This window comes from Electrophorus electricus, chromosome 11 (genome assembly GCF_041902795.1).
Source record: "Electrophorus electricus isolate QZ-2024a chromosome 11, ASM4190279v1, whole genome shotgun sequence".
NCBI lineage: Eukaryota > Metazoa > Chordata > Actinopteri > Gymnotiformes > Gymnotidae > Electrophorus > Electrophorus electricus.
The window spans coordinates 14,642,406-14,667,500 of NC_137507.1; the positions used below are offsets into that span (position 1 = coordinate 14,642,406).

Sequence of the window (25,095 nt, forward strand, 5' to 3'; positions counted from 1 at the left end):
TACTCATTACATTACATACAATCTTACATAATAAGCACCCAACACCTATAAAATACAGCTTTGACGGTTAAGAATTTTAACGTACGGCATTTACCTGGTAGTGCACCCTATGACCAGCAGAGGGAGCCTGATGTAGGTCCTATAAATACAGCAGAAAGTACCGCATATCACTTAAAAGATTCATTATGTGTCAGTTAGTGGAGACGTTCCCAGTTTAGACCTTAAACAACCGGTCCGTCTAAAACACCTCAGCATGGTAATCCACCTGGTGACAACAGTAAGACTAACTGGAGGTATGTATAAATAGCACTGCAGTAAAATGGAATAAAAAAAATAAAAAAAAAACAGAAGGGAAGTTTTAAAACAAAATATCTCACCAAAATATGAATGTATCCATCTGTCAGTACTCAATCATAAAACTTACTTTAGAATGATTAATAGTTATTAATATTTATTTATTGTAGGTGTAGATTTATTGGGTTATAATATTTACATAAAGGGCAACATTTGTTCATTTACAGGCAGCATGACTGGAGACAAAACTATCCTGACCGTAGCTTTAATTTATTCAGTTTTATGCATCTGGAGACTAATTACTGGGAATCAGTGTTGATAGTGAGTTTGCCTTCTAAAAAGGAGTGTTGAAGTGTCTCAGAGGACACACTGCCCAACCAGATCTGTGCCCAAGGCAAGACAGCTGGTCTTGTGGTGGGAAAATTACTCAGGGGAGAGACTCACCTCCTGCAGTCTGTCAATGTAGAGTCGACACGTTTCTAGGTCACAGTCTCCTCTTACCACCACGATGCCAACAGGGGTAGCTGCACCCGCCCACACACAAACGCGCATACACACCATATTAATACTGGCCAACGATGAGTATCAAACACAGAAACCTTGTTACATCTAGATGAAGGACATACAGTGTCGGACATAACCTCACTGATCACAATTCCATGGTATGAGCCTTTCCTGATGTCTGAGTGTGTGTGTGTGTGTGTGTGTGTGTGTGTGTGTTTGTGTGTGTGTGTGTGTGTGTGTGCCTCGCTTTATACACACCTTAGTCTCTGCAAAAACATGAATTTTCACATTCATCTAATGAACAACACTGAAGAGGGTTAACAGGCTTGTGTTCGGCGGTGTACCAAGCAGTTTCAGTGGGACTGAACTCACAGCTGTCCCGCAAACGATCCTTGTCAAACTGCAGGCCCTCGTACTCCGGCACACTGATGCGGTTGACACGTAGTCTCAGGCGTTCGGGCACCGCGTGGGGACTGGGCATGCAAGACAAATGCACACACACACAGAGCTTCACGCATCAGCACACACTCACACACACACAGTCCCTCAACCACGGGGGAGCCTGTCTTATCCCCCACTGACCCTTTCCCACAAACTCTCTCCAATCATTTAGCCAATACGAATCACACCATCCACGGTGTGGTTTTGGTAAATTACTTTAAGGGTAGAATAAACAGAACTTCATACCAAAGCAAAACAGAAAGAAAAGTTAAAAAGTGCATTTTAATGAGGGCTCACTGTCATCAGTGAAGTGGGAAAACACCTCTCTACTGTAGCCAGATATGCTAAGGCTGACATAGAGAATAATGTGCAAAATGGAAAAAAATTATTACTGTATCCTTAAATACAAAATTAACCTACAGTCTCTGTGCATGAGAAGGAAGGGGAGGATTATGAAAAAACTACAGTGGAGTACAGTAGATTACAAAATGAGATTTATTAGATGATATGTCTTTGTGAAATCTAATCCTGCATCCCACTACAAGAACCTCTTTTACTGTGAGATCACTGTGAACTGACCACTTAACCGGTTGGAGAAGATTATTACAAGCACATGTAACACAAAAAAGAAAGACACAGAACCTGTGTGTACCATAGGTACAGTCACAGGGACCCCCTTTCAAACTGACACACACGTGCACACACACGTACACACTCTCTCGGCATGGCTGAGGAGTGTGAGGCGGGTGTGTGACAGTGTGTGTGCTGAGGGTAAGAGAGATACTTACACAGAGAAGGAGTCAGGGGGAGCAGAGAGGCGGCGCAGATCTGCTGCGCACACTTTCTGAATGCTGCACCAGCACAACACAGGAGCACAGGCAAGCCAGAGACAGACATAGAGAAAGAGAGAGACAGACAGAGAGAGAGAGAGGGACACAGACAGAGAGGGAGAGAGGGCAGAGAGAGAAAGAGAGAATGAGAGCGGAAGGGAGAATGAGGAAAAGAGAGAGGGAGAGGGAGAGAGAGAAAAAGATGGAGAGAGGGAGGGAGTGTGTGACAAGTAGAGAGAGGGAGTGGGGGAGATAGAAAGAGAAGAGGCGGGTAGACGTGAGACAAACATAAAGAAAGGGGTCCAGTTATTAGTGATGGGTTGGATGGAAAAAAAGTGCAGGAGAGAGAGAAAGGGAGGGAGGAAATGAAAGAGAAACAGAGACAGGAGAGAAAGACAGGAAGCAGGGGAGAAAAAAAGACAAACATATATAAGGGGTTCAGTCATTTAAAGTGGGTGGAGTATTAAAGAGAAAAAACGCATGGGGCGGTGAGAGAGATGCTATGGCAGAGCAGAATGTAGAGGGCTTGATAGGTTAGTGCTGTTCAGAGTGCTCTGTACACAAGAAACAAGGATGCAGGGGAGGGGCTTAAACCAAGGTAAAACTAAGAGCAAGCAAAATTAGACAGGTTAGTTACACATCCTGATACTGCCACAAAAAAGCATGCATCTGTGTGGTGGAGTCTGTTTGGCTCTTAATTATATTTGTTGTATAGTATGTGAGAGTGTGACCGTGTATGTTTTGGCAGTAAGAGTGCGTGTTTGTTTGTTTGTTTGTGTGTGTGTGTGTGTGTGTGTGTGTGTGTGTGTGTGTGTGTGTGTGTGTGTGTGTGTGTGTGCTCGAGTGTGAGTGTGTGTGTGTCTCTCACTCATTCAGCAGCGGGACGGAGGTGCGTCTTTTGCTCTTCTGCACCATGTTGGCCTGGTTGCGGAGGGAGATGCGGAGTGTGGAGGGCGCCAGGCGGCAGGGCTCCCCGTCCACCTGCACGGGCATCGTCTTATAGGTAGTGAGAATCACCTCTCTGCACTGGTGCAGCCGATCGCCATGGCCCCCAACCTGCAGAGCTGCCTGGAGAACAGCAGGAGGAACATATATATCAGCTTGTCAGTTACCCTGCAGAATGGACATACCTTTTCCTCCCAAACCCTACAGTGTGGAAAAGAGTTGGAGGATCTTTTGCACGCACCAGGGAGGCCATAGTGAAGCCAATGACCTCGATGCAGCCGTCGTCATGCCGCTGGGGTTCGAAGTCCCTGTGGTCACCCGTGTTGCCCCATGGCATGGTCCCTGCACAGTACCTACGGGTGTGGAAATTGAGGGTGAGCAACTCTTATTTATAGTCATGGAGAAGAGGTCACATGTACAAACATATAAGACTAATTTAAAGACATTCAAACTCAGGTTGTCACAACTCCACACATTTTACGTTACCATGAAATTTAATCTTTCTTTTAACAAATTTTATCATCTTATATCAGCTATAAACAATCAATCAGAGACAGATTTATTTCAGATTTGATTCACTGTATTATAGTTCAATATAGCGGTTAAAAAGTGTACATTAACTGCCAATTTAAGAAACTGATATGACTTTTAGAAGCTGCTGACTGGACAATTGTCATAATTTGGTCCTCTCCTGGCACCTTTGGCTGGCATTACTGCCAGTACTATTTTGCACTTGACACCATGTGATAATCTGATCAACTCATTTTTAAACATCAAAGTAGACCTTTACCAATCCAGCTACCATGAACATCTGTACAAACAATTGCACGCAAATATAAAAATCTTGGGACCATACAGACACGGCATCATTCTGGAAGAAGCCACAAATTAACTCTCAGGACTGAATGAACTTTCGTCCATTACATTCAACTGAATCTTAAGACAGCAAAAAAAGCATCTGGCGAAGGAGATGGGAGACCTCAGATAGCAAAATATCTACATCCACCATTAATGGAACCCTACATAACATTGTAACACAAAGAAGAAGTCTCAGCATGAAGAAGCCAGACTGATGTTTGCTGGTGGCCAAAGGACAAAGACGCCTGGACGAGTGATTTGTGGTCAGATAAAAAATAAATAATTGAACTGCTTGGCCATAATGATCAGTGCTATGTATGGAGTAAAAAGGGTAAAAACACCATCCCAAGAACACCAAGAACAGCACGAACACCAAAAACACCATGAATACCATGAACACCATGAACACCATGCCAAGAGTAAAGCATGGGGGTGGCAGTATGTTTTGGGGTGTTTCGCTAGAAAAGGGACTAGTTCACTTCACATGTAGATGGTATCATGATGAAGAAGAAATACTGAAGCAATACCTCAAGACATCAGCCAGAAGGTTCAAACTGGGTCTTCCAGCAGGAGAGTGATCCTGAGCTTTCCTCTAAAGCTGTGACCCAAAGCCACCACAAAGCCCTGACCTGAATCCCATAGAAAATTTTGTGGACTGAACTGAAAAAGTGTGTCTGAGCAAGGAGGCCACCAACGTGACTGAGTTCCCAACAGCTGTATCGAGAAGAATTGGAAAAACCCAAGCAAAGTACATGTGACCGTGTCACACGTGTGAGGGGTAAGGGTGTGTATTGGCTGCAATGCCAGGAAGCGTGTTCTTTGGTCTGGTGGTCACATCGCAGGTTTGACACCTGGAAGACCCAGCTTTGAGACTGGGTGTGGTTTCTGCCTTCTGCCTTCACTAGAGAACTGTAGGAATCTTGTGGAAGGCTACATCAAGTGTTTGACTCAAGCTAAGCAATTAAACCAGCAATGCTAGCAAATACAAAATATATAAAAAGTGTTGACCCCTGAAAATCTAATGTAGTCAAAAAACCTTGGCTATGATTATAACTACCACATAGATAACCTAATTGACATAACACATGTGGAGTGAACAAATTTGGTTTAAATGTCTTTTATATGCTTTATATATATATATATATATATATATATATATATATATATATATATATATATATATATATATATGAATAAATGTTTTGATTTAAACATCTACTTTTTCTATATAAACTCCTACCACTAATTAAGAAGCACTTTGCTTGCACAGTTGATGATGGTGTGTGTGTGTGCATGTGCTGTAGTAAAGGTGTAGAAAACTGTAAAAATTTGTAAAAACCTCAAACTACAAGTTTCCAGAGAAAGAGGATGTTTCAGAAAGAGGTCTTTCATCAGTGCTTCTGAGTCTTTACATTTTGCTTGTACAGCTGTTAAAGAATGTTTGTCCAAAGTGTTTGTTCTCTGGAAACTTCTGTACTTCACAGACACCTATTTATATAAATATATGTTAAAGTACTATGCAAATGTCTTAGGACACCATTAGATTTGCTGTTTTACTAATGGTATAATGACCATATATAATTATTTCTCAGACTCTATCAGAATGCAACCAAAAAATACAGGAAAGTTTTATGCAGTAATACAAAACAAAAAAATCAGAAAAAAACAGCTTCTATAAACTACAGTGGCAAGAATTTAGTTTGACCTCCCCTTACACTTGAGCAATAGCAGGAACCTGGCTCACTTAAACCTAAATGGAAGGGAACCTGAAAGGAATGGTACCAGAAGATCACTTCAGAAAACTTCAGGACAGTCTCTCCAAAAGAGTTCAAGATGTGCTTAGTGGCAAGGGAGGCCACACTAAATACCCACTTTGGCCTGTAAAAGCCATTTTGTTCTGCAATCTGTGTTCAGCATCTTATGCATACATTTATACATATCTTTTGCAAACCTGGGAATATTTAAGAAGACGATGCACTGGAACTTTAGCTCCTGAATCTTGGCAGTGAGATCTGTACCGTCACACTTTGAAGCCCAAGCAACAGGATGCAGAAGGAGACACAGGAGAAAAGGACGACAACAACAACAAAAGACGAGAAATGTGTCAGCTAGGAGAGATGCTCTTTTCGGGTGCAGCGTGGCGCGTGGGTAAGATTAGCTGTGAGACGCGGGGCCTGTGACTCACGGCCTCCGTTACCAGTCGTCCTAATGGGACGGACGGTGCCCGTCAAACACCCACTCCCGCACACCTAAGCCACTCACCACCACCCTGACGTGCTTAGACAGGTCCCTGGAGCTCCTCTGCAGGAAGTCAGAGAAGGCAGCCTGAGGAGGAAGGACAACCGCACAGTCATTTTATTTTTCTCCATGTCATTTTTGTTCTCTCTCTCTCTCCTTCCTCTATCTCCCTCTCCCTCTCTACCGAGTCTCTCAGCTCTGGCACCCAGACAGACTGAAGTTCTTCTCACCCCTGCATAGAACATCTTGTTGCGGAAACGGCTGTTGAATTTTTCTGGGTTGGCTTCTGCAACATGGAGGAGACAGAAAGCTGAGCTGTGGAGCAGTACCACTGCCACACACCAGAGGTGGACTTTTGTTTTGTTTTCCCATGATTAGTAACAGTTACAGGTGAAAAGCTCCCTCACCTCTGGACTCATGAAACTCCAGCGTGACATGAGCGTCAAAGCCAAGGCTGAAGTAGTTATTGAAAACACCCAGAGGAAGCTAAGAGAAAGGAGAAATCACGAGTGTTTTAAACACAGATTTACTGATGTTCACAGTATTGGACGTGTTTTGATTCTCAAATGAGTCATCTCTCTGACCTCCAAGTGAACCTTCTCACCTTCTGCGTGCCCTCCTCAGGCTGGGTGGATGAGCACTCCACCTGCAGGTTCCAGCGATCCAGCTGGACCACGGTCCCATCCTCGACATGACACAGGATCTTAGACACCGGCTCATCTGTGTAGCCCTGTGGGGGGGGGGGGGGGGAGAGAAAGAGAAAGAGTGTGGAAAGAAAAGGAAAGAGAGTGAACAGTATGCAATGAGAAAATGAGTAAAAGAGAAAAAGAGTGTGTGTATTAGATGTGGTGTTTCTTTTAAAGGCATTACCTGCCATCAGTGACCCAAGGGGCCTTCTGCCTCAAGGGATAAATAGATAAATAGAGCCCTTGAGGACATCAACTGAGATGATTACAGCATCTATTCTACTATGTACAACAAGAGCCTGACTGCAAGTGAGTTATTGCCATTATTGTGCCAATGATATTATTTCACTGTAGCATAAAAGCATGTTAGAGAATAAGAGAGACAGAGAGTCCAAGCTTGCCAAGGTCACTGCTTGCTAGTTTCCAGCGAGTACAGTCAGCACTAGTGACAATGCATGCTAAAGAATAAAATAATAGAGGACTTTTGTTCTGAGACGGCCCACACTTAGATACTCACAATCAACCCACTTAACAAGTCAGCCTAAGCCAATGAAACCGTAACCGGCAAGTGCTGTGTGGTCCCACGTCCAGTAAACTATCAAACAAACAAATTCTATCCCGGCAGCTCATTTCCATGTCCCATTTCCGATATGCATAAAGAGGCAATAACCGTCTGGTTCATCACTTTCTTTTTAAACAACAGCAGAATGCGATTTCCATGCGGATTAAGCATTGCATTTATTGGAGAATATAATCGCGGTTAATAATGCTCCGGCTGTGGCTCTGGGCTCCACATGAGACCCAGGGCCCTCCCTCCCCAAGCCCCTCCCCCACTCCCAAATGCCCTCCCCCACCAACTCCATTCCTGTTTGCTTGGGAAATGCTTCATGGAATATATTTAGCCCCACACTCATTAGAAGGAATAGTAATTAGCATTAGTGACACCCTTGTTCAAAGCCTCAATGTGAGAAAGGGTGCAGACAGAGTTGCCTGAAAGGGGCAGAGCTTGGATGCAAACAGTTACCTGGTGTTAATAGTAGCAGAGGTGTCCTTGTGACACAATATCACCAGAGGCCTACGGCAAGAGAACGAAGTCATAGCCATAGTGCTGACTGAGTGCTCTCTCAGAGTTGGAAGATGTGTTGCGGTTTATCCTCAGTTGTTTTTTACTTCACAAATTATATATATGCTTTCTACCTGGCAGTGCATGAAAAAAAACAAAAACTCACTCCTCCCCAGTTGAGCGTCCTGGCGAGGTCATTTCCTGTGCCAAGAGGAAGCACAGCCACAGGGGGCTGTGGGTTCATCTGTAGTTCATCCAGAGCAGAGAGAATCCAGCCCACCTATAGCCGCCAACATGCAAACAGAGCAAAGGTATTCCATTCACATTCCACACCTGCAACATGAAAAATCATGAACTACTAGGCCCAAGGTCTTGTAATGTTTCTTCAAGACATCAGGCTCTACCTTGGCAGAAAATGTGGACTAGGGTAGATTGCAGTGGACTGGAGTGGACAAAGAGCAAAACCAAAGGACTGTCATGTATTTACAGTGTGTGGGTTAACATGCTCTTCTGCATGTTATGGCGCACATCTCTCACCAGGGGGAAGTGTGTTCGAAATGTCTGAGCTGGTAAACGCAGCAGAGGCAGGGCTGTGCTCTGGCACTTACCGTCCCGTCCCCTCCACATGTGAGGATGCGAAGATTTGGCACTTTCCTGTACAGTTCCAACCTTAAGAAAAGAATGAGTCTGAAATCACTAACACTCCTAAAAACATACTAAGCCTATGAAAAGGATATTCCCCTTATCAGTATTGTACGGCTCTGCAAGACTCCCATCTCTCTCTAAAGAGATCACGCACAGGCCAGACAGTGTGCTGGAATCCGCTTGCATGTTGGCAGTGGGGCTTTAATCACAGGCCTGTCAGGCCAGCTCAGGAGTAGGCACCACCAGCCCTGCAGGCATCCAGCTGGGCCCTGCTCTCCCTCATTCCCTCTTCTCCTCGCTCTCCCTCGCTTCTCACTCTCTCTCCCTCTCTACCTTGGTCTGTCTGCTTTTCCACCCTTCTCTCTCTGCTCGTTTGTCAGTCTGTCTACACCTCTCTTTTTCTTTAGCTTTCACTTTCTCTCCTGCCACCCTTCTTCCCTCTCTCTTTTTCCTTCTCTCGCTCTGTCTCTTTTCGTTAAGCTCCTCTCTCAGTGCAGAACAACCAGCAGCGGCTGCCTCACTGCCCAGAGACAAACAGCTCAATTAAGAGGCAGAACCAAGCAGGGAACTGGTGTGATCTGAGGTGAGGCAGCAAAGAACAGAAGCTTCTGGAACACTGATCTCTCTAATGGCGAACTACACTACATAGTTATAGATGCCACCTAATTAATGCATTAAGAACAGAGAAATGGTGGGTTAAGTGACAAAAAGGCATGAGGGTGTGAGTAAATCTTAGCCAGAGAGAGAGAGAGAGAGAGAGAGAGAGAGAGAGAGAGAGAGAGAGAGAAAGAGAAGGAACGAGAAAATGAAAGAAAGAAACTCACGCTTCTCTGGGCCCTCCCTGGGAGAGATCAAACACTTGCCGAGGATTCAAAATCCACATGAACATCTGCAGCAACTTGGTCCCCTGAAAAAGGGAGAGTGTAAGAGAGACAGAGAGAGAGACACAGACAGACGGGGACAGAATATGATAGAGGCGTAGGGGGCAGAACCCCTAGCGTCTCTCCTTCCTCCACCCTCATTAGTGTGTGGGAGGTAAATGTCTTCTCCCACCTGATTCCCCCCGCTCTTGGGGTTTACGAACACCAGCACTGGCTTCATTAATGGGGAAGGCAGGGGCTTCAGCATGAACGGACGCCATTTTGACTCCTGCGGAGAGTGCCACATTATACGCAAACACCCGCATGCGCATGCACGTCTATGCACACAGCAGCTGTAAGTTGCCTGAAACAACATCTAAGAGTAGGAGTTAGGGGAAGGGAAACATAGGGATGTTTTGACAGGAACTAATTAACCTTTAATAATCCACCTCCAATCAGGTTTTCTTGGGAAACAGAGGTCCTTTTTGTGCAGCGGACATGGCCATCTGTGGATGAGAGATGTAGTGGCTACTCACATCTGTGCCCTTTTTGCTGGCCCTCCGTTTGAATGAAGTCCGTTTTTTCCTCCGAGTGGAGTTTTTAAATGAGTTCTGAGGGACAGGAGAGAGACGGGACTCAAGTCTGACAGCACATTACCAAACGCCAGCTAGGCGTCCGCTAGAACTAAACCCAGCAGCACTGACAGCGGCTGTAACAGAGGGACATTTGTGGCAGATCTGTTTTCAGTTAGATACGGAGCCAACACAATCAGCCTCAGTTAGCTGAACCTCTATCAGGAAGGCAACACAAGTGGGAATGTCTCTGTTATAAATATACAAAAATTAATAAAGCTAGAAATTATAAAAATGAAATGCTGCTCCAAAAATCCTTTGCAAACGATAGTCCATCCAATCTCCATACAGGATATAACCACAAAAAACGTTTGCTACTGGTCAGCACCTCCTCCCAGACATCAGTCTTTACCGTACCGTGCTTTGTAGCCGATAGAGTTCCAGTGTAGTATAATTGCTCGCCTGAGTGTAAGACACTTCCCTTCTAATAACCCCTGAATTGAAAGTGACAATGGCATGTCACACATCAAAAAACTGCCCCACCCCCCTCATACATCCTCCAATCATCGCTCTGAGCCTGGAAGGTGAATGGCATGTAAATTCCCAACATTAGGGGTGATACCAACACCCAAAGCCAAAGCCACAACTGGGATGTCACTAAGGGAGTATGAGTGAGTTTTTGATCAATTCTATGGTTTTCAATGAAACAAAGATCAGAAAAGTCAGACAAAAAGCAACAAGCTTTTTAATGGCTGTACAAGAGCTTGTAATGGTAAAGACTGTGGTACAGATATATTCTGATTATGTGGCAACAAACAGCAGCACACTGAAGCCAGCAGATGAGATTAACTGTAGGAGACAAGATCATGCAGGCTAGCTCTAATCTGAGTCCTCACAGGACATGGACACAGACACACAGGCACACACTCGCGCGCATACACACACGTTTGCTTTACTTTTAAGGCTGTAGAAAATGTCGATGGTAGAACACACCCACAAGCACCTGCAATAAAAACAATTCTGACCGCATAACGGAACAGAGAGAACCTCCCGTTACCTCGGCAGCTCAGGCACGCACGTACATAAACACGTCACAGACAGACAGCTCACTGCACATCGTACCTGTGGCTTCTTGACTTTGATGATCCAAGACGGGGGCACGATGACCCCAGCGTGGGCGCCCAACGAGCAGGGCTCCTCGATCTGCTGCAGCATGAAGCACGTCACCTTGTTGTGGAACTGAGAAGGCAAGAAGCAGACGCACACAGCACATTCAACAGGCTGCAGGCACTGGCGGGCGCTCAACAGCACCCCCCTGTCTGCCTGACATGACACTCACCGCCTGCTTGCACCACGAGCAGCTGATGGCAATAATCTCCTTACTGTGGAAGAACTTCTGCTGGAAACTCTGTGGGAGGAAGAAAGCAGATGAGTTAAGGTTTGTATAAATCATAAAATGAGCTTTTATATGTTAGTTATTATAAAACTTTTTTTACATGATTTTCTTTTCATGATTATAAGTGTGTATCTTACACACTTATATTGGACACATACAGTATGCAAGGAAAGTTTTTCATATTTTGATATATTTCAGATTCATAAACTAATCACATTATACTCCATAATGATTAAGTAAAATTAGATTTTTAGAATGTTTTGTGCATTTATTAAAAAAAAACAACTGAAATATTATGTTTACATATTCAGATTCCTTGTTATTCAGACTCCAAGACCTGAGGCCATCATTGCTGCCAAAGGTGCTTCATTTTTTCATTTATTTTATGCAAGTTGATGAGAAAAAACATTTGTTGTACATTCTAGTTTTAGGCCACTCATTTAATTTTGTATGTAATGTTTATAGCATAAGTGATGTGTGTAGGGTAGACCTTTTAAATATGGCTGCTGTTGGAGTGTGTGAGTTAGGCTTATAGTGTTGACGCTTGATTGAGTATTATTGTGTGGCCTAAGTTGATTCTGTTGAAGGTGTTTATGGTATTAGATGTTGTTGTTGATGGTGTTGATGGCAGTGGTGGTGTTGAGGATGTTTATGCTGATGATGGTGTTGATATTGAGGTTATATATGGTGTTGACCGACATCCTCGTACTGACAGAGTTAACAGAGTTGACCTACCTTGCCACACTGACGGCATTTCCCCTCTTGTCGTCTTCGGTGGACCCAGTGATGTCTTAATACATTCTGCTGTCCCATACACACAGAGACAGTGGGTCACACAGTGTCGTCCAAACAGCCCTTGGTCTGTCAATGTACACTACTGCAGGGCACTGGAGTATGTCAGAGCATACATTACTGTGCAGAAGAAGAAAATTTTGTTTATAGCTAATGGGACGGTAAAGATGTATTTGCTGAAACAAAATGAAGTTGCCGCGTGGTACTCTCCAAGCTTTTTCCTGTGCCTTGGGCTGCTTTTTTGTTCTTTTCTCTGAGTGATTCCACACAGTTTCACTTATGCTGAGGGTGAGGTTCTGTTGCCAGTTCTATTAGTGGGCAGATGTAGGTGTTCAAGTTGAAAGGGCACCATGGAGTGGTGGGAGTGGTAGGCTGAAATGCCTAGCAGGACACAACATCCATCTGCACTTTCCATTGAAAAGCATTTAAAACAATTCTTGCTACCTTTTGTATTAATATTTATTAACATTAATGTTTTATTGTAATATTGTTTATTTATATTTTAGTGTTTTGCAGGCAAATAAGCACTTACTGCCCAGAAAAATAGTGTAGACTTGAGCACAGTACTGTATGCGCTGTTTGTTAATAACGATGTTATACTCACGTCTCTGAGACAGCGAGAGCTGCCCTCTCTAAAGGTGGGCTTACATCGGAAGTTGATCTGCAGACAAGAAAGCCAGTGAGAGGGAGAAATGAAGGGAAAGAGAGAGAGAAATAGGCAGTGAGAGGGAGAAACAGGCAGAGAAAGCGAGAAACGAAGGCAGTGAGAAGCCCTCGTGTTTACATGCAATGACAATTTCTGACTCCAACGGTTTTTCAAAATAAAACATGCATGGTTAATTGAAGTACAAATCCTACTAATATAAAGTAGGTGATTACAGTGAGAGATGACATAGGGCATGGGTTTATAGCTCTGCACTACCCCTCACAGATACGTGCTTGTAGCCACCTACCAAGTACCTTTACGGTACCAAAAACCAAATGTAGCTGTTCTTCACAAATGTATCATATTGGATCTGGTATGGGTATGTTGTGCACAGCATGGTATTTGCATCATCAGGTCTTAGCAGCGCGCTAGTGTATACGTCTACCTTGTCCAGCTGTTCAATGCAGGCCGTGTGGACAACGATCTTACATGCAGCGCATTTCCTCCGGGGGGCCGACTTCTTAGGGGAACAAAACAGCACGTGACACAGGGCAGGACGGGGAAAGGGAGAAAAATACACACATACTTTACTTACAATAGAGACGCGAGCACTTGTGTTAACCACCGCTTGCGTCCTGGTGTTTGGACCTTCATCCATAATATGTTTTTCTACTAAACACTCTTTCCTTACTTGCCCCTACACAAACACACTGTTTCTTTTCAGGCAGAAAATGTGCCGCCTTTGCCGGGGGTAATACTAAAAGAGTCTTTTCAAACATCACAGTATCGTGCCCGGATCTGACAAAAGCCTGAGAGCAAGCAAGGGTGCTTCAGGTCCACCATTCACCTGTCTGCCTTTGTCCTCTGCAGACTAACAGCCTTCTCCGTGTCTCTGGAGAACACCTGTTACCTCGTAAAGGGAAGTGCCGTTGGCCAAGTGCTGTAACTCCTCTGCTGGGTGCCTCTCTGGACACATCTGACTGTTATGACTGCCCTTCTATCAGACATCGCCACCATTTGACCTTTTAGGATCTGTGTTTGTTTTTGTAAACTACTTCAATTCAGATCACAGCCAACTTGCTCGATATTATAATACTTCAAAAGAAATCCTATCAGAAAACATACAACACTACACCCAAATCTAGCCCAAATCCGAAATTGCCATCAGGGCAGTGGTACATCAATGGTTAAGGTACTTGACTTGTAATTGTAATTGCTGGTTCATGCCTGTTGGGCCCCTGAGCAAGGCCCTTAACCCTTAATTGCTCAAGTTGTAGTCAGTCATAATTGTAAGTTGCTTTCGAAAAGTGTCAGATAAATGTAAATTCTAATTGTCCATGCTTTACTTGCTTCCTAAAAACATCCTGCACCATCAATCATGCAACCTACAGCTTGGTGGACTTCTCTCAAACTTGGCATTCATGTGGGCTACTCACTGTAATCTTCACCATACATGTCTCCTCGCCCAGGTAACACAGCTCGCCTGAGCAGTTGGTCTCCAGCCACAGGTGTTCCCCGTTGACTGCATTCTCCTAAACCAAACACACACGTCTCAGCTTTACACTAACAACAGCCTGTGCAGAACACATAAGTCGGGTACAGGTGATACACTTTGAAAAATAAATCCAACAAAGACTATATGTAGACAGTAAACTTGGTTAAATTCAGACACTTGCTGTAGTACTTATTTTCCTTTAAGTATAAGCAGTATAAAGTATAAAGCCTAGACTGACTGATCAGACTCCTACTGGCAGCTGTCTAAACAGAGTCAAGGATAATGGACTACTTGTGCACAGATAATGCCTACGATTAAAAGTGGTCTCCCACACATCCACATAAAGTCCTATGAAATATGTTTTTTCACTAGGTTCTCTCTGAAAACAGTATGTGCAAAGAACCAGCACAAAACTCCCTCTGCAGACACGCACACACCCACACAGAGAAATGCATTCTCAAATGCTCATTAATACCTGCAGTGTTAAATTAATGCAGTGTTCATTTAGGTCCAGCAGGACAGAGATAATTCAGTTACTTCAGCACTGAGGACTTGGTTGTACACATACATACATACACATACATGCACACATTACAAACATTAAAGTTTGATGGTGGTTCTGGTCACACTGGGAAATTGTGGGGAGAGAGTGAATTGTGGGGAGGCCCCGCCCCGCCCCTTCTGTACGCCCCGCCTGCATTAATGAGACTCTCTGCTCAGACAGAATTCTGATCTCTCTCCGAGCATGCGCAAACATCGACCACAAACACCTCCCTATTCCACCAAATTTCTTTACAAAATTTCGACCTAGTCCACCAAGGTCAAGCAGAGGCACAAATCTACAATCAGCAGAGACATGAAAGACAACATGGCCCACTCGGGAACGTGAACCCTGCAGACCCAGCTACAAGCGCAGAGAAGTAGCGGATGTTCGTGCAGAGGCTTGGGTACGACGGGGAGGTGTGAAGTAGGTGGGCACAGACTCACGGTCCAGTCCACGGCGGCACGCAGTTCCTTGGCTGGTCCGTTGCTGACGGCAGGAAAGGGGCTCTGGGCAGGAGCCAGGTGCTGGAGGCCTGAGCGAGAGATGGCTTTCCTGCATCACACACAAGCGACAAGAACAAGCGCTTTAAACGCAGGCACAAGCTCGGACGGTCCTACTAGGGGGTCTTCTACTGGCAGACGCATGCCACCCAAAATCTGAATGCCTTTTTGATAAGAGGAATGGAGGAAGCGTCTCGGGCGGAAAGCCCCTCCAAAGATGGTGCTAAATGAAGGAGTATATGTGTGAACTTTCTCGAATGAGGACATCTCAAGGGAGGTGGGCACAGCCTCTCAGGCACAAAGCCCCTGATACTGCTGATAAATGGATAACCAAAAGTGTGAACCTTCTTAAAATGAGGACACACCAGCACAAACACACAAAAACACACCACACTTACTTACCAACATACCAACACACCAACACACAAACCCACACACAGAGGAACACCTCCAGGTTCTGCCAAAAACAAAAAGATCCACACCAATCTGTTGACCAGTCTGCTTGGCCAGGAAACTCCCATCAGTCCCTGCGTGTGAGAGTCACTCTGCCTCATATGGTATTGAACAGCAGACACGAGCAGCACTGTTTCTGCTCTGGGTCAGTGTGTGTGTGTGTGTGTGTGTGTGTGTGTGTGTGTGTCTCACAGCCAGGAGCCTGTATGAGTCAGCATCATGTGATCACCACTTTCTGTCTTTCTCTCTTCATCATCAGAGCTGGCAGTTTTCCCAACAAGCTCTATGCACGCTCTTCCCTTAAACATCACAGAATGCCACTGCACCACAAGGCTCCTCAGTATGGACAAAAATCACTATCACAATAAACTGATTATATTAAAAACACTACACACTACACAATTACTTTTTGTGTGAAGCAGAATAACTGTGACAAAATTTGTTTGCATCAGCTTTGCTTGAATTTAATAAACCTTAATTTGTTAATATGCGTTTAACTTTTAATGTGCATCTACAAATTGATCCACTTCTTAGAAACTGTGATTTGTAAATCTGTACGTGCTTAAAAATTTGTACTCCATGTTAGTCATTTTACATGCACACCCTATTTGCATGTAAAACACTGTATGTTACTAACTCTCTATAATAAACATCCACTGCCCAAATTATGCATCACCACCATAACTTTATATGTTATGAAAACAATACTGTACAATACAAGTCCTACTGTATACAATACTGTAACTGTCTTCTAGTCCCTTCAAAAAACCATTTCAAATTCATCTATCTGAAAGCATAATGATCAAAAAATCATAATGAAGAAAAAATGAACTACTGTAAAAGAAATGAACACAAACATATAGAGTAATAGTATATAATCTAGAAGTAATTTATTAAAGTAATTCCATCACCTTACATATAAACCAAAAAGACACCAATATCCATCCAACACACAAGACATCGGCATTCACATCTAACACAAGCGGTGAACACAAACACAGGCATTGAGACAGTGGACAGAGACACAAAGATGAACTCTAACAGGAACAATAATTGTGAACATGAATGTGAAAATAACTGACAATAACGCACACACTGACAAGGGTTTAAATAATCACAAACATGACAAGTGTAAACTGATTCAGGTGTCTGCTTAATAACGTAGGCGTGGTTACAAATACACAGTTAACGACAAACTCCCACGGCATGCAGCGGGCCATACCACGTGACCAGTGGAAGGGGAGCGTTCCGTGATATATATATATATATAACATTTACAACAAATTGTAGACAAAGCTATGCATAAACACACATTAAGTACACAAAGTATATATTTAGTCTCTACATAATTTTAAACATTTTATAAGTACACATAATTTATTTACAAAGTATTATGATTTATTTTATCACATACATTGTGGGGAGAATCTGTATGGATTTAATTGTTAAAAGATCTCAAACAAGTGGTCACCTCCACACTCTGAGCAGTTTAATGTAGAGTATGTGTGGCCAGCCTCAGGCCCCTGTGGTACAATGGTGGGAGGGGTCAGGCGAGAAGAGAAAATGAGGGTGGGGGTAGTGGGCGAACAGCACACACCCCGCTGGAAGGTTTACCTCCTGCACTAAAATTAGCTCGATCCAAGAGAACAGAGAAGAGTAAGGTTACATGCCTGCTGGTAAAGTGAGCTGGGGCCACTGTTAACCATACACACACACATACACACACATACACGTACCTTCAGCCTCTGAGCTAAAAATAGCAGCACGGGGGCTGACAGGCATGCTGGAAAAATGCCATCGTGACGATAACAAATCATTGTGAGAGCCCATGTACCTGCACCTCCCCACCTACACCCACCACCAACACCACCCCCCAAGACACAGAGAGGACTATAGGATATGGCCAAGAATATTTTGACCAATGAAAAACTCAGGATGGGTTTTGAAAATGCTTTTAATTTGGGTATGAAAACAAGATAAATAATCACAGATGCAAAACTGGAGCGCAAACACAGTCTAATCCATGTGTAAAGATTCAAAACTTTCACATCCTTATTTTTGGAAATTTCTGCAATAGGAGTGTACAGAATATCATTGAACAGGGGCTGACAGAGTTTGCGTTACCCCAAGAAATCATCCATGCAGCCACTTACTGATTCTACATATAACCTAAGAGACATATTGTTGTGCAGTTAGGCACTGGCTTTTGACAAGTTCTTCCAAGAACAACCAGAATTTCATCTGAACTGTAACAGCCAAAGAATTTCCATGTCATTGACTGCAATGCTGTTTTTTTGGCAGTGATTTCTCCTTTGCCTTTGAAGGCTGCTGTGCAAAGCAGCTTTTCATCTCACTTAAGAGAAGAAAACTCACAGAGGAGCTGCAGTGTAAACCACATGCACGCCAACATCTTCTAATGATGACCCAACTGGATTCCCCAAGACAATAAAATGCTGGACATTTTATCAGGCCCTGATCCTACACACACACCTACGCACCCAAACACATGCAAAAGAGGGGTTACAGAAGTTGAGTCTTACAAATATAAAACCCTTAAAAAACTAATAAACTAAGCCTTGGTATGTACACACATACATTTTCAAATTTTTCTATCATTATGGGGACTCGTGGGCCCCACAACGAGCTAAATATATGTCCCTCCCACACACACACCTACAGATACGGACACAAACATGCACACAAACTTTTTGTCCTACAAAGTAAAAATATATCAACCTCATTGTCCTTTTATGCTGAATTCAAATATTTTAAAGTTGTTTCTCTCTATTTTTAAATGAATTGTACAATATGAATATATTACTTATTCATAAATAAGGCGGTTATTACACATAAAATATGTACAATCTTGTATAGGTGTATGATTCTCGGCTATATTTGGCCTCAGGAACATCCCTCTTCAGTGTCCAACAATAGTCTGCCAACACAGAGGGGCTCCATTTCCCTGGTATTGATTGTCCACAGGCTTACTATACATACTGATATGCGAGCAAAATCAATTGCAACCTATGTGTTAGTTAGCTAGCTAAGTAGACAGCTGAAAGCACTTGTAAGTCACATCTTCTAAATACCATACATGTAGATGTAAATACACTGGGGGGAAAAACTGGGCGATAGAGACATTCAGCACGCAGAAATACATAAACAGTTAACTACCTAGCAATTTTTCTTTGCTCTGGGTCTTTGTTCTATGTAGCTCATGTGTTATATTCAAACTGCATGAGGTTTTTGATATCGTTTAAATATTGTGCATATAACTGAAGCATCATAAGCATCATAAACACACACAGAATTATGCCTATTCACCATTTGTTATGTTTGTTATCCAGTTGTCTAACATACTCAAGCAAAGCGGTGGCACTCAGTGGACATGGATGTCTTTAGGAATTTCACTAAACGTGCCACACTGTCAAGCCCAGGTTGTGGTGAAATGTAGGAAATGTTGAAATCATTTTAAAATATAAAGGGATGAACATATATGAATATAACAGAATAAAAGTACAATTGTGACCTTGCGAATGTACTTGAGTAACAGCGTAAAGTACCCTCTTTTAATACAATTCTTAAAAATATAAATATTTCTTAAAAGTTCAATGTTACTTAAGTAGCTAAACGTAATGGAGTAAATGTAGCTCATTACTACCAACGTCTGCCACACACCACACAGGTCTGCGTTACCCATGCTTACGAGAGTGTCTCTGTGTTGAAAGGTCAGGATTACACTAACCTGACTAAAAGTCATAAGTGATATGCTTACTTGTGATGTGTGGACGTGTATATGTAAGGCAAAGGGGTGGGTACTTATTATATTCATGACGATCATAAACCCCCGAAATGAGGACCACACCCCCAGCTAACATGCCTTACTGAAGACAGCTGTTCGAAGAGAACTAAAGCATGAGTCACGTTTGACTTTAGTTCATGATACAGGGCATCAGTTCACCGAAAATCAATCAACCGAGTGAAGGCAGCACGGCAAATGGAAAGCAATTGTAGATGGCTGAGAGAGAGAGAGAGAGAGAGAGAGAGAGCCATAACAAGAGAGATGGAGAGAAAGAGAAGGCGGGAGAGGATGAGATAAATAGAGGGAGAGAGGGAAACAGAGAGGGAGAGCAATCAGCAAGGGCTCTTTTAACAAAATTAGTTCCAGTAACATTAGGAGTGACAGTGGTCTGGCTTTCAAGATGGATATTACAATGAGAATGTGTCTGTGTGTGATGTTTATCCACAGCCAACTGGAGCTCACGGTGCTCTTACAGACTATGTACGTGTGTAAAAGAGAGAGCCAAACAGGAGGGGAGAAAGAAAACAGTGAGAGAAAGATTAGAAGTCAACGCGCAAAGCAATGTCTTCAATTTAGACATTCACATCTGTTCTCATCTGCTGCTCTCCCTCCATCTCCCACCACACCTTCCAGTAATGTCACCCCTCCTGCGTTACCGTAGCAACGGTCCGACCCGTGCTGCACCAATGATGTGTTTAAGGCCATCGTGCTGTCAGTATGCTAATCTCTGTCCTCGCTCCCATTGTCTCAGGCAATTAGGGGGTGTGCTTTCACGTGGGCTGATAACTCGCCCAGTTCTTTTAAGTTGAGTCCCTGCCTGCATAGCGGGATTTGATCTTATCCCTGCGTTCCTCCCACCACAGTCTGCTGCCTCAGCAGCAAAAAATGCGAGAAAGACAAAAACCACGACAACAGCGACAAGAGTCCTAGAATTGCCAAATTGGGGAACACCATGAAGAAGTAAGGTTGTCTAAGCTATATGAGGTCAGTTTCGTCAATCATCTCTTTAATTACAATGGACAAGGAGACGGTCTACACTGAGCTGCCAGAGGCACTGTGTCTGAGAGGGCGACACTCACCTGGGGTTCTGTGGAGGTTTGCAGGGGCCGACCACACAGGTCCTTCCTATTTCTCCTCCAATACACTGGGAACTGAGCTTCCTGCAGCCCAGGGCCTCCTCTCTACTCCTGGCCACCCGTGGACCACCCCTTGCCATGCGTCCTCCACCCGTTCCACGGATGGATGCCAGAGCCATGACGAGCACCTAACAAAGCCCTAGCAGCGGGAGAACCCTACCCCAGCAGCGCCACAGAGGATGACTCCAAACACAACTAGCAACTCAACTGTCCGACCCACCCACAAACACACACACACACACACACATACACACTTCCTATCCATTAGAGATCATTGGGCATGCAGGTAGATCTGATACCAGATACCAAAGAGCACGAGGGTGCAGGTGGGTGTCCGGTAAAGCCCGTTACCAGAGCGCTGCAAGAATCTCTCGGCACCATAAACGCTACGTCACTCAACAAAAGGTACACCGTGGGGTCAGGCCTCGTCTAGCACTGCTGCTATTTTAAGATTCATGATGGGTCGCACTTGACCTCCTGCAAGACAATGTAACAGAGCTGGTACAAAAGTACACCCTACAAAGACAACTGTCGGTCACTGAGTCATGTATCTAGCCCTGTTTGTCCCAGCCTAGCCCCAGTCCTAATGACAGAAAAAAACAGTCATCACCACTAAGGAGCCTTCCTTGGTGTGGGACAGCACAGAAAGGACAGACTTAGAGCAGACATCTTCACTTTGTTTTGACTGCTATTCCCTTAGCGTTACTTGCAACAGGATTCTATAAATAGTAGGGGTGCAACAAAACATACATTTTGATCACTCCACTGATGGTAAAGGCTGAAGAGTGATTCTATCGATCCAATGTATATACATTGTTTGAGTGAGTTTAATACACATCCACATCATTTTGTGGTCAAAGATGAATGAGAAATTAAATAATTATTTGCCAGTTTTGACAATTACAATTGATTATTCATGAAAATAATAATCATGTTGCATCATTTTGTGGCTTAGCAGCATTTGAAAAATCCCCAAATTGCCTTATAAATTGAAATTGTAAAAATCATGGTGAAGCCTAAGATTTACACTCCTAATAGACAGATTGTCAGAGAGACAGTTAGACAGACTATCTGGGCAGTCATAAAGGTTAGGCTGTATTTTTTGGTTGACAGGCAAGCTATGGGAGCCAGCCAGATACTGCATTCAGTTCCAAAGTTTTATATTCTAAATTATCCTGTAACCAGACAGAGCTCAAGGCATCTGGTACTAAAACAAGTCCAATGAACCAGCATCTTTTCTTGTGACATAATCCATGAGAGTCCTTATTTATAAAAACCAGCTCCTTTGGTGAATTAGAAATGACAGTTAGGTGAAATGGATTTAACAGACACCTCTGAACAAAGTCGAGGTCATTACAAAGATATGTATGATAGGACATTCTGTAATGTAAGAGACCGTGTGCATGACATCACCGATGCTCTCGTAACACAAAAACATTCTACAGTGGCAGCATCCTTTCATGAAACGATCGTTATGGACAAGGCCGGAGGGAATTTTCCCTGTCTGCAGCCTATTTCTAGTGATGTAACCACAGCAACACACAGAGAATAAAACTTCACAACAGCGCCGGTGGCACGGTCGTCCTGAAGAAGTCATTCTTCCTGCCAAGACCTCAAGGGGGTTTCTGCTTTCACTGTGTCTCTCCTTCTTTGGAGTGCCTGGAAAGTGGGTCAATGTGCTTGTGGGGCCACAGCTCACCCCTGACACCCCGCCCACAGGCTGCCCAAGTTCATACCCACCTCCAGGCACTCCCTGCACAGCGGGCACACACTGTAACCACATGCACTGTAACATCACACGTTGTAACCTCATTCCCTGTAACCACATGCGCTATAATCTCACTTGCTGTAACCACACGCATTGTAGCCACACATGCTATAACCGCACGGGCTATAACCACACAAGCTGTAACCACGCATTGTTACCACACATGCTGTAACCACAGGCACTGTAGCCACACATGCTATAACCACACAAGATCTAACCACGCTATGCAAACACGTATGCTGTAACCACACATGCTGCAACTTCAGGCACTGTAACCAGATGCACTGTAATCACAAGCGCTGAAACTGTGCTCAATGTATCCACAAGCAGCCGCACCACAGCCCACGCCCTTCATAACCTCCTACACTTTTTAGCTGCTATCTCTCTCTCTCTCTCTCATGCTCTCTCTCAACCTCCCTCTCTCTAAACCTGCATACAGCATCTCTCTAAAGGCTGATATCTAAGAGAGGTGGGGGAGGATGGTGAGTGAGGGAGAGAGACGCTACAGGTAATGAAAGTAACAGCATTATCACAGCACTAGCACACACAGTCACACGAGACCACATCCACAGAGGGACCAGCACAGATCTGTGATTAGCACTAATTCAATTGCCGTTCCTTTTATCCAAAGCTACCCGCCAACAGTTATAAACAACGCTCCACACCATGAAACAGAAGGCCAAGCAGCAGTGAAATACTCCTGACAAGGCTATTAACAACACATCTTCAGTATATATAATTAATTCTCTGATTATCCCACCTGGAGCCCACTAGACCTTTTACAGCTGGGTTAGAAGGTAACCAATGTAAGATAGAGTATAATAGCATAGAGTTGGAACTTTATAGAGTGGGAGGATTATAGTACATTACAACTTTCCAGTCCCTAAGTTTAAAATCTGCATTAAAAACCCTCTCCTCAGGAGTCTGTGCATACCTCACAGAAAGTAGTGAGAAGTGAAAAAGCATCTTCCCTGACTGCTCCTGCCCTGCTGCGAGGAAGAGCACTGGTGTGTGGCGCAATCCTGCCATTGCTCTCCCACACACTGCTGAGCGAGCCGTGCTGCTGACATCAGCATCACAGCCACTCACCTTTCCCGAAAGTGCACCACATGCGCTGGCATCTTCCTCCGCACCCGCTCGCCCGCTCACCCCGGCCTCCGGCGCCGGCCCTTCGCTTTACTGAGTCAGCGTGGAAGTGTGCGCCTGAGTGACAGCCCCACGAGGCCGAGGCTGTGCACCGAAATTATGCGGAGTCGAGTTTGAGTCATTATGGGCAGGAAGTGGTGGGCACACACCCGCATGTGGGCTCGCTAGGTTGCCGTGATGCATGAAGACTGCACATTGACATCCCGTTTGACTGAGGCGTTTGGCTAAAGTGACTTACAATAACCACACACTGGGCTGTCCGCCCCGGGGCACGCAGGGGTTAAATGCCTTGCCTAAACATAAAAGAACCCATCCTTTAGCTCAGTATGAGCATGTCACTCAAATGTAGTCCACAAGGCTAAGCTCACAAACTAATTCATACTGGGTGTGTTTACATGCAAGTCAGCACAATGATTCATTTTGAAGTATTTAAATGCACAGTCACATCATGATTATGCAAAAAAAACTTGTTTACACTGTGAAATAGTTGAGTTTCTCTGAATAAGGAGCTGACACCAAAACCATCTGCAGTAGTGATTTAACACTGCTCAGTGCAGTTGTTCCAGGAGGTTTTCTGTAGTTAAGGCAAGAAAAAGTCACTGATCAGCATGGAATAAACATGTGATCTGTCCAGCAGACTTATGAGCCAGTACCCTGTCATTATATCCAGAACACATCCTCCTGAGTGACTGTCTACTTCATATTCTTAATTAAAAGCTTGGAGATCATAAGAAGGATATGCCATGTATTCAAATGGATTTGATCTAATGTCATGATTAGTCAGAAAAAAATGGACAGTAGAGCTATATAGTGGCTACCTTTTTCTGGCTGTCTTTCCAGTCAATCTGCATTATTAACAGTGCAAAGTTGTGTTCGAAATACATACAAACTAAAGTCACAAAATGAACATACACAATTATTATTTAATAATAACTATTACTAACAGTGGAGTGAACATGGTACAACATTTTAATGTAATCTAAGTACTTTCCATTTAACAAAGTAGTGTGGCCATTTAACATTTAAAAGGTGATTAATTGTAATTACATTACAGTTAGAATTGTGTAACTTGCACTTATAAGTGGAAATATTAATTACACACAATGTATGTAAAACAAAATGATGTCTGTATTGAACTCAGGGAAGTAGCACTGTGTTTTCCCCTTTCCACAGGTTGTGTGCACATGCAGAACCTGCCTGCGTATGTGACATCAGGTGGGTCTGGGATCAGTGCAGCCACACATGAGGACTGAAGGAGAAGTGGATATATTATTAGCATTTTGAATTCACTGCACATGAAGAGAAAAACATTACTGTAAATGTCTGCAATAACATCCTGCTTTACTTGACATGCAACCATCCATCAAAGCTTAGAAACAAATCTCACTGCTACACTGACCTGACATTATATAATATTCACTATGACCAGCTGGTTTTTCCTTAAAACGTTCTGAAAGGACTATTGGTTGTTAATGTAGTAT

General features: G+C 43.7%; 1 protein-coding gene across 9 annotated transcripts in view; it reads right to left on the reverse strand.

The window, feature by feature from the left end:
• Window positions 1-25,095, reverse strand: part of dgki (diacylglycerol kinase, iota) — a 43,292-nt gene that overhangs the window by 4,507 nt on the left and 13,690 nt on the right. For 2 of the 9 annotated variants that reach the window (XM_027003869.3, XM_081722988.1), the window contains 23 exons: window positions 15,253-15,361; window positions 14,207-14,302; window positions 13,216-13,290; window positions 12,729-12,785; window positions 12,068-12,136; window positions 11,276-11,344; window positions 11,059-11,175; window positions 9,901-9,975; window positions 9,558-9,653; window positions 9,329-9,411; window positions 8,468-8,528; window positions 8,026-8,139; window positions 6,715-6,840; window positions 6,518-6,596; window positions 6,341-6,396; window positions 6,135-6,197; window positions 5,824-5,897; window positions 3,256-3,367; window positions 2,938-3,137; window positions 2,028-2,090; window positions 1,171-1,271; window positions 739-818; window positions 95-139 (listed from right to left, as the gene is read on the reverse strand). In XM_027003869.3, the coding sequence (XP_026859670.2) occupies window positions 95-139; window positions 739-818; window positions 1,171-1,271; window positions 2,028-2,090; window positions 2,938-3,137; window positions 3,256-3,367; window positions 5,824-5,897; window positions 6,135-6,197; window positions 6,341-6,396; window positions 6,518-6,596; window positions 6,715-6,840; window positions 8,026-8,139; window positions 8,468-8,528; window positions 9,329-9,411; window positions 9,558-9,653; window positions 9,901-9,975; window positions 11,059-11,175; window positions 11,276-11,344; window positions 12,068-12,136; window positions 12,729-12,785; window positions 13,216-13,290; window positions 14,207-14,302; window positions 15,253-15,361 (2,020 nt within the window). Of the gene's footprint in view, window positions 1-94; window positions 140-738; window positions 819-1,170; window positions 1,272-2,027; window positions 2,091-2,937; window positions 3,138-3,255; window positions 3,368-5,823; window positions 5,898-6,134; window positions 6,198-6,340; window positions 6,397-6,517; window positions 6,597-6,714; window positions 6,841-8,025; window positions 8,140-8,467; window positions 8,529-9,328; window positions 9,412-9,557; window positions 9,654-9,900; window positions 9,976-11,058; window positions 11,176-11,275; window positions 11,345-12,067; window positions 12,137-12,728; window positions 12,786-13,215; window positions 13,291-14,206; window positions 14,303-15,252; window positions 15,362-24,811; window positions 24,864-25,095 lie in introns of all 9 variants that reach the window. The other 7 variants (XM_081722989.1, XM_027003870.3, XM_027003871.3 and 4 more) reach the window with 7 other exon arrangements.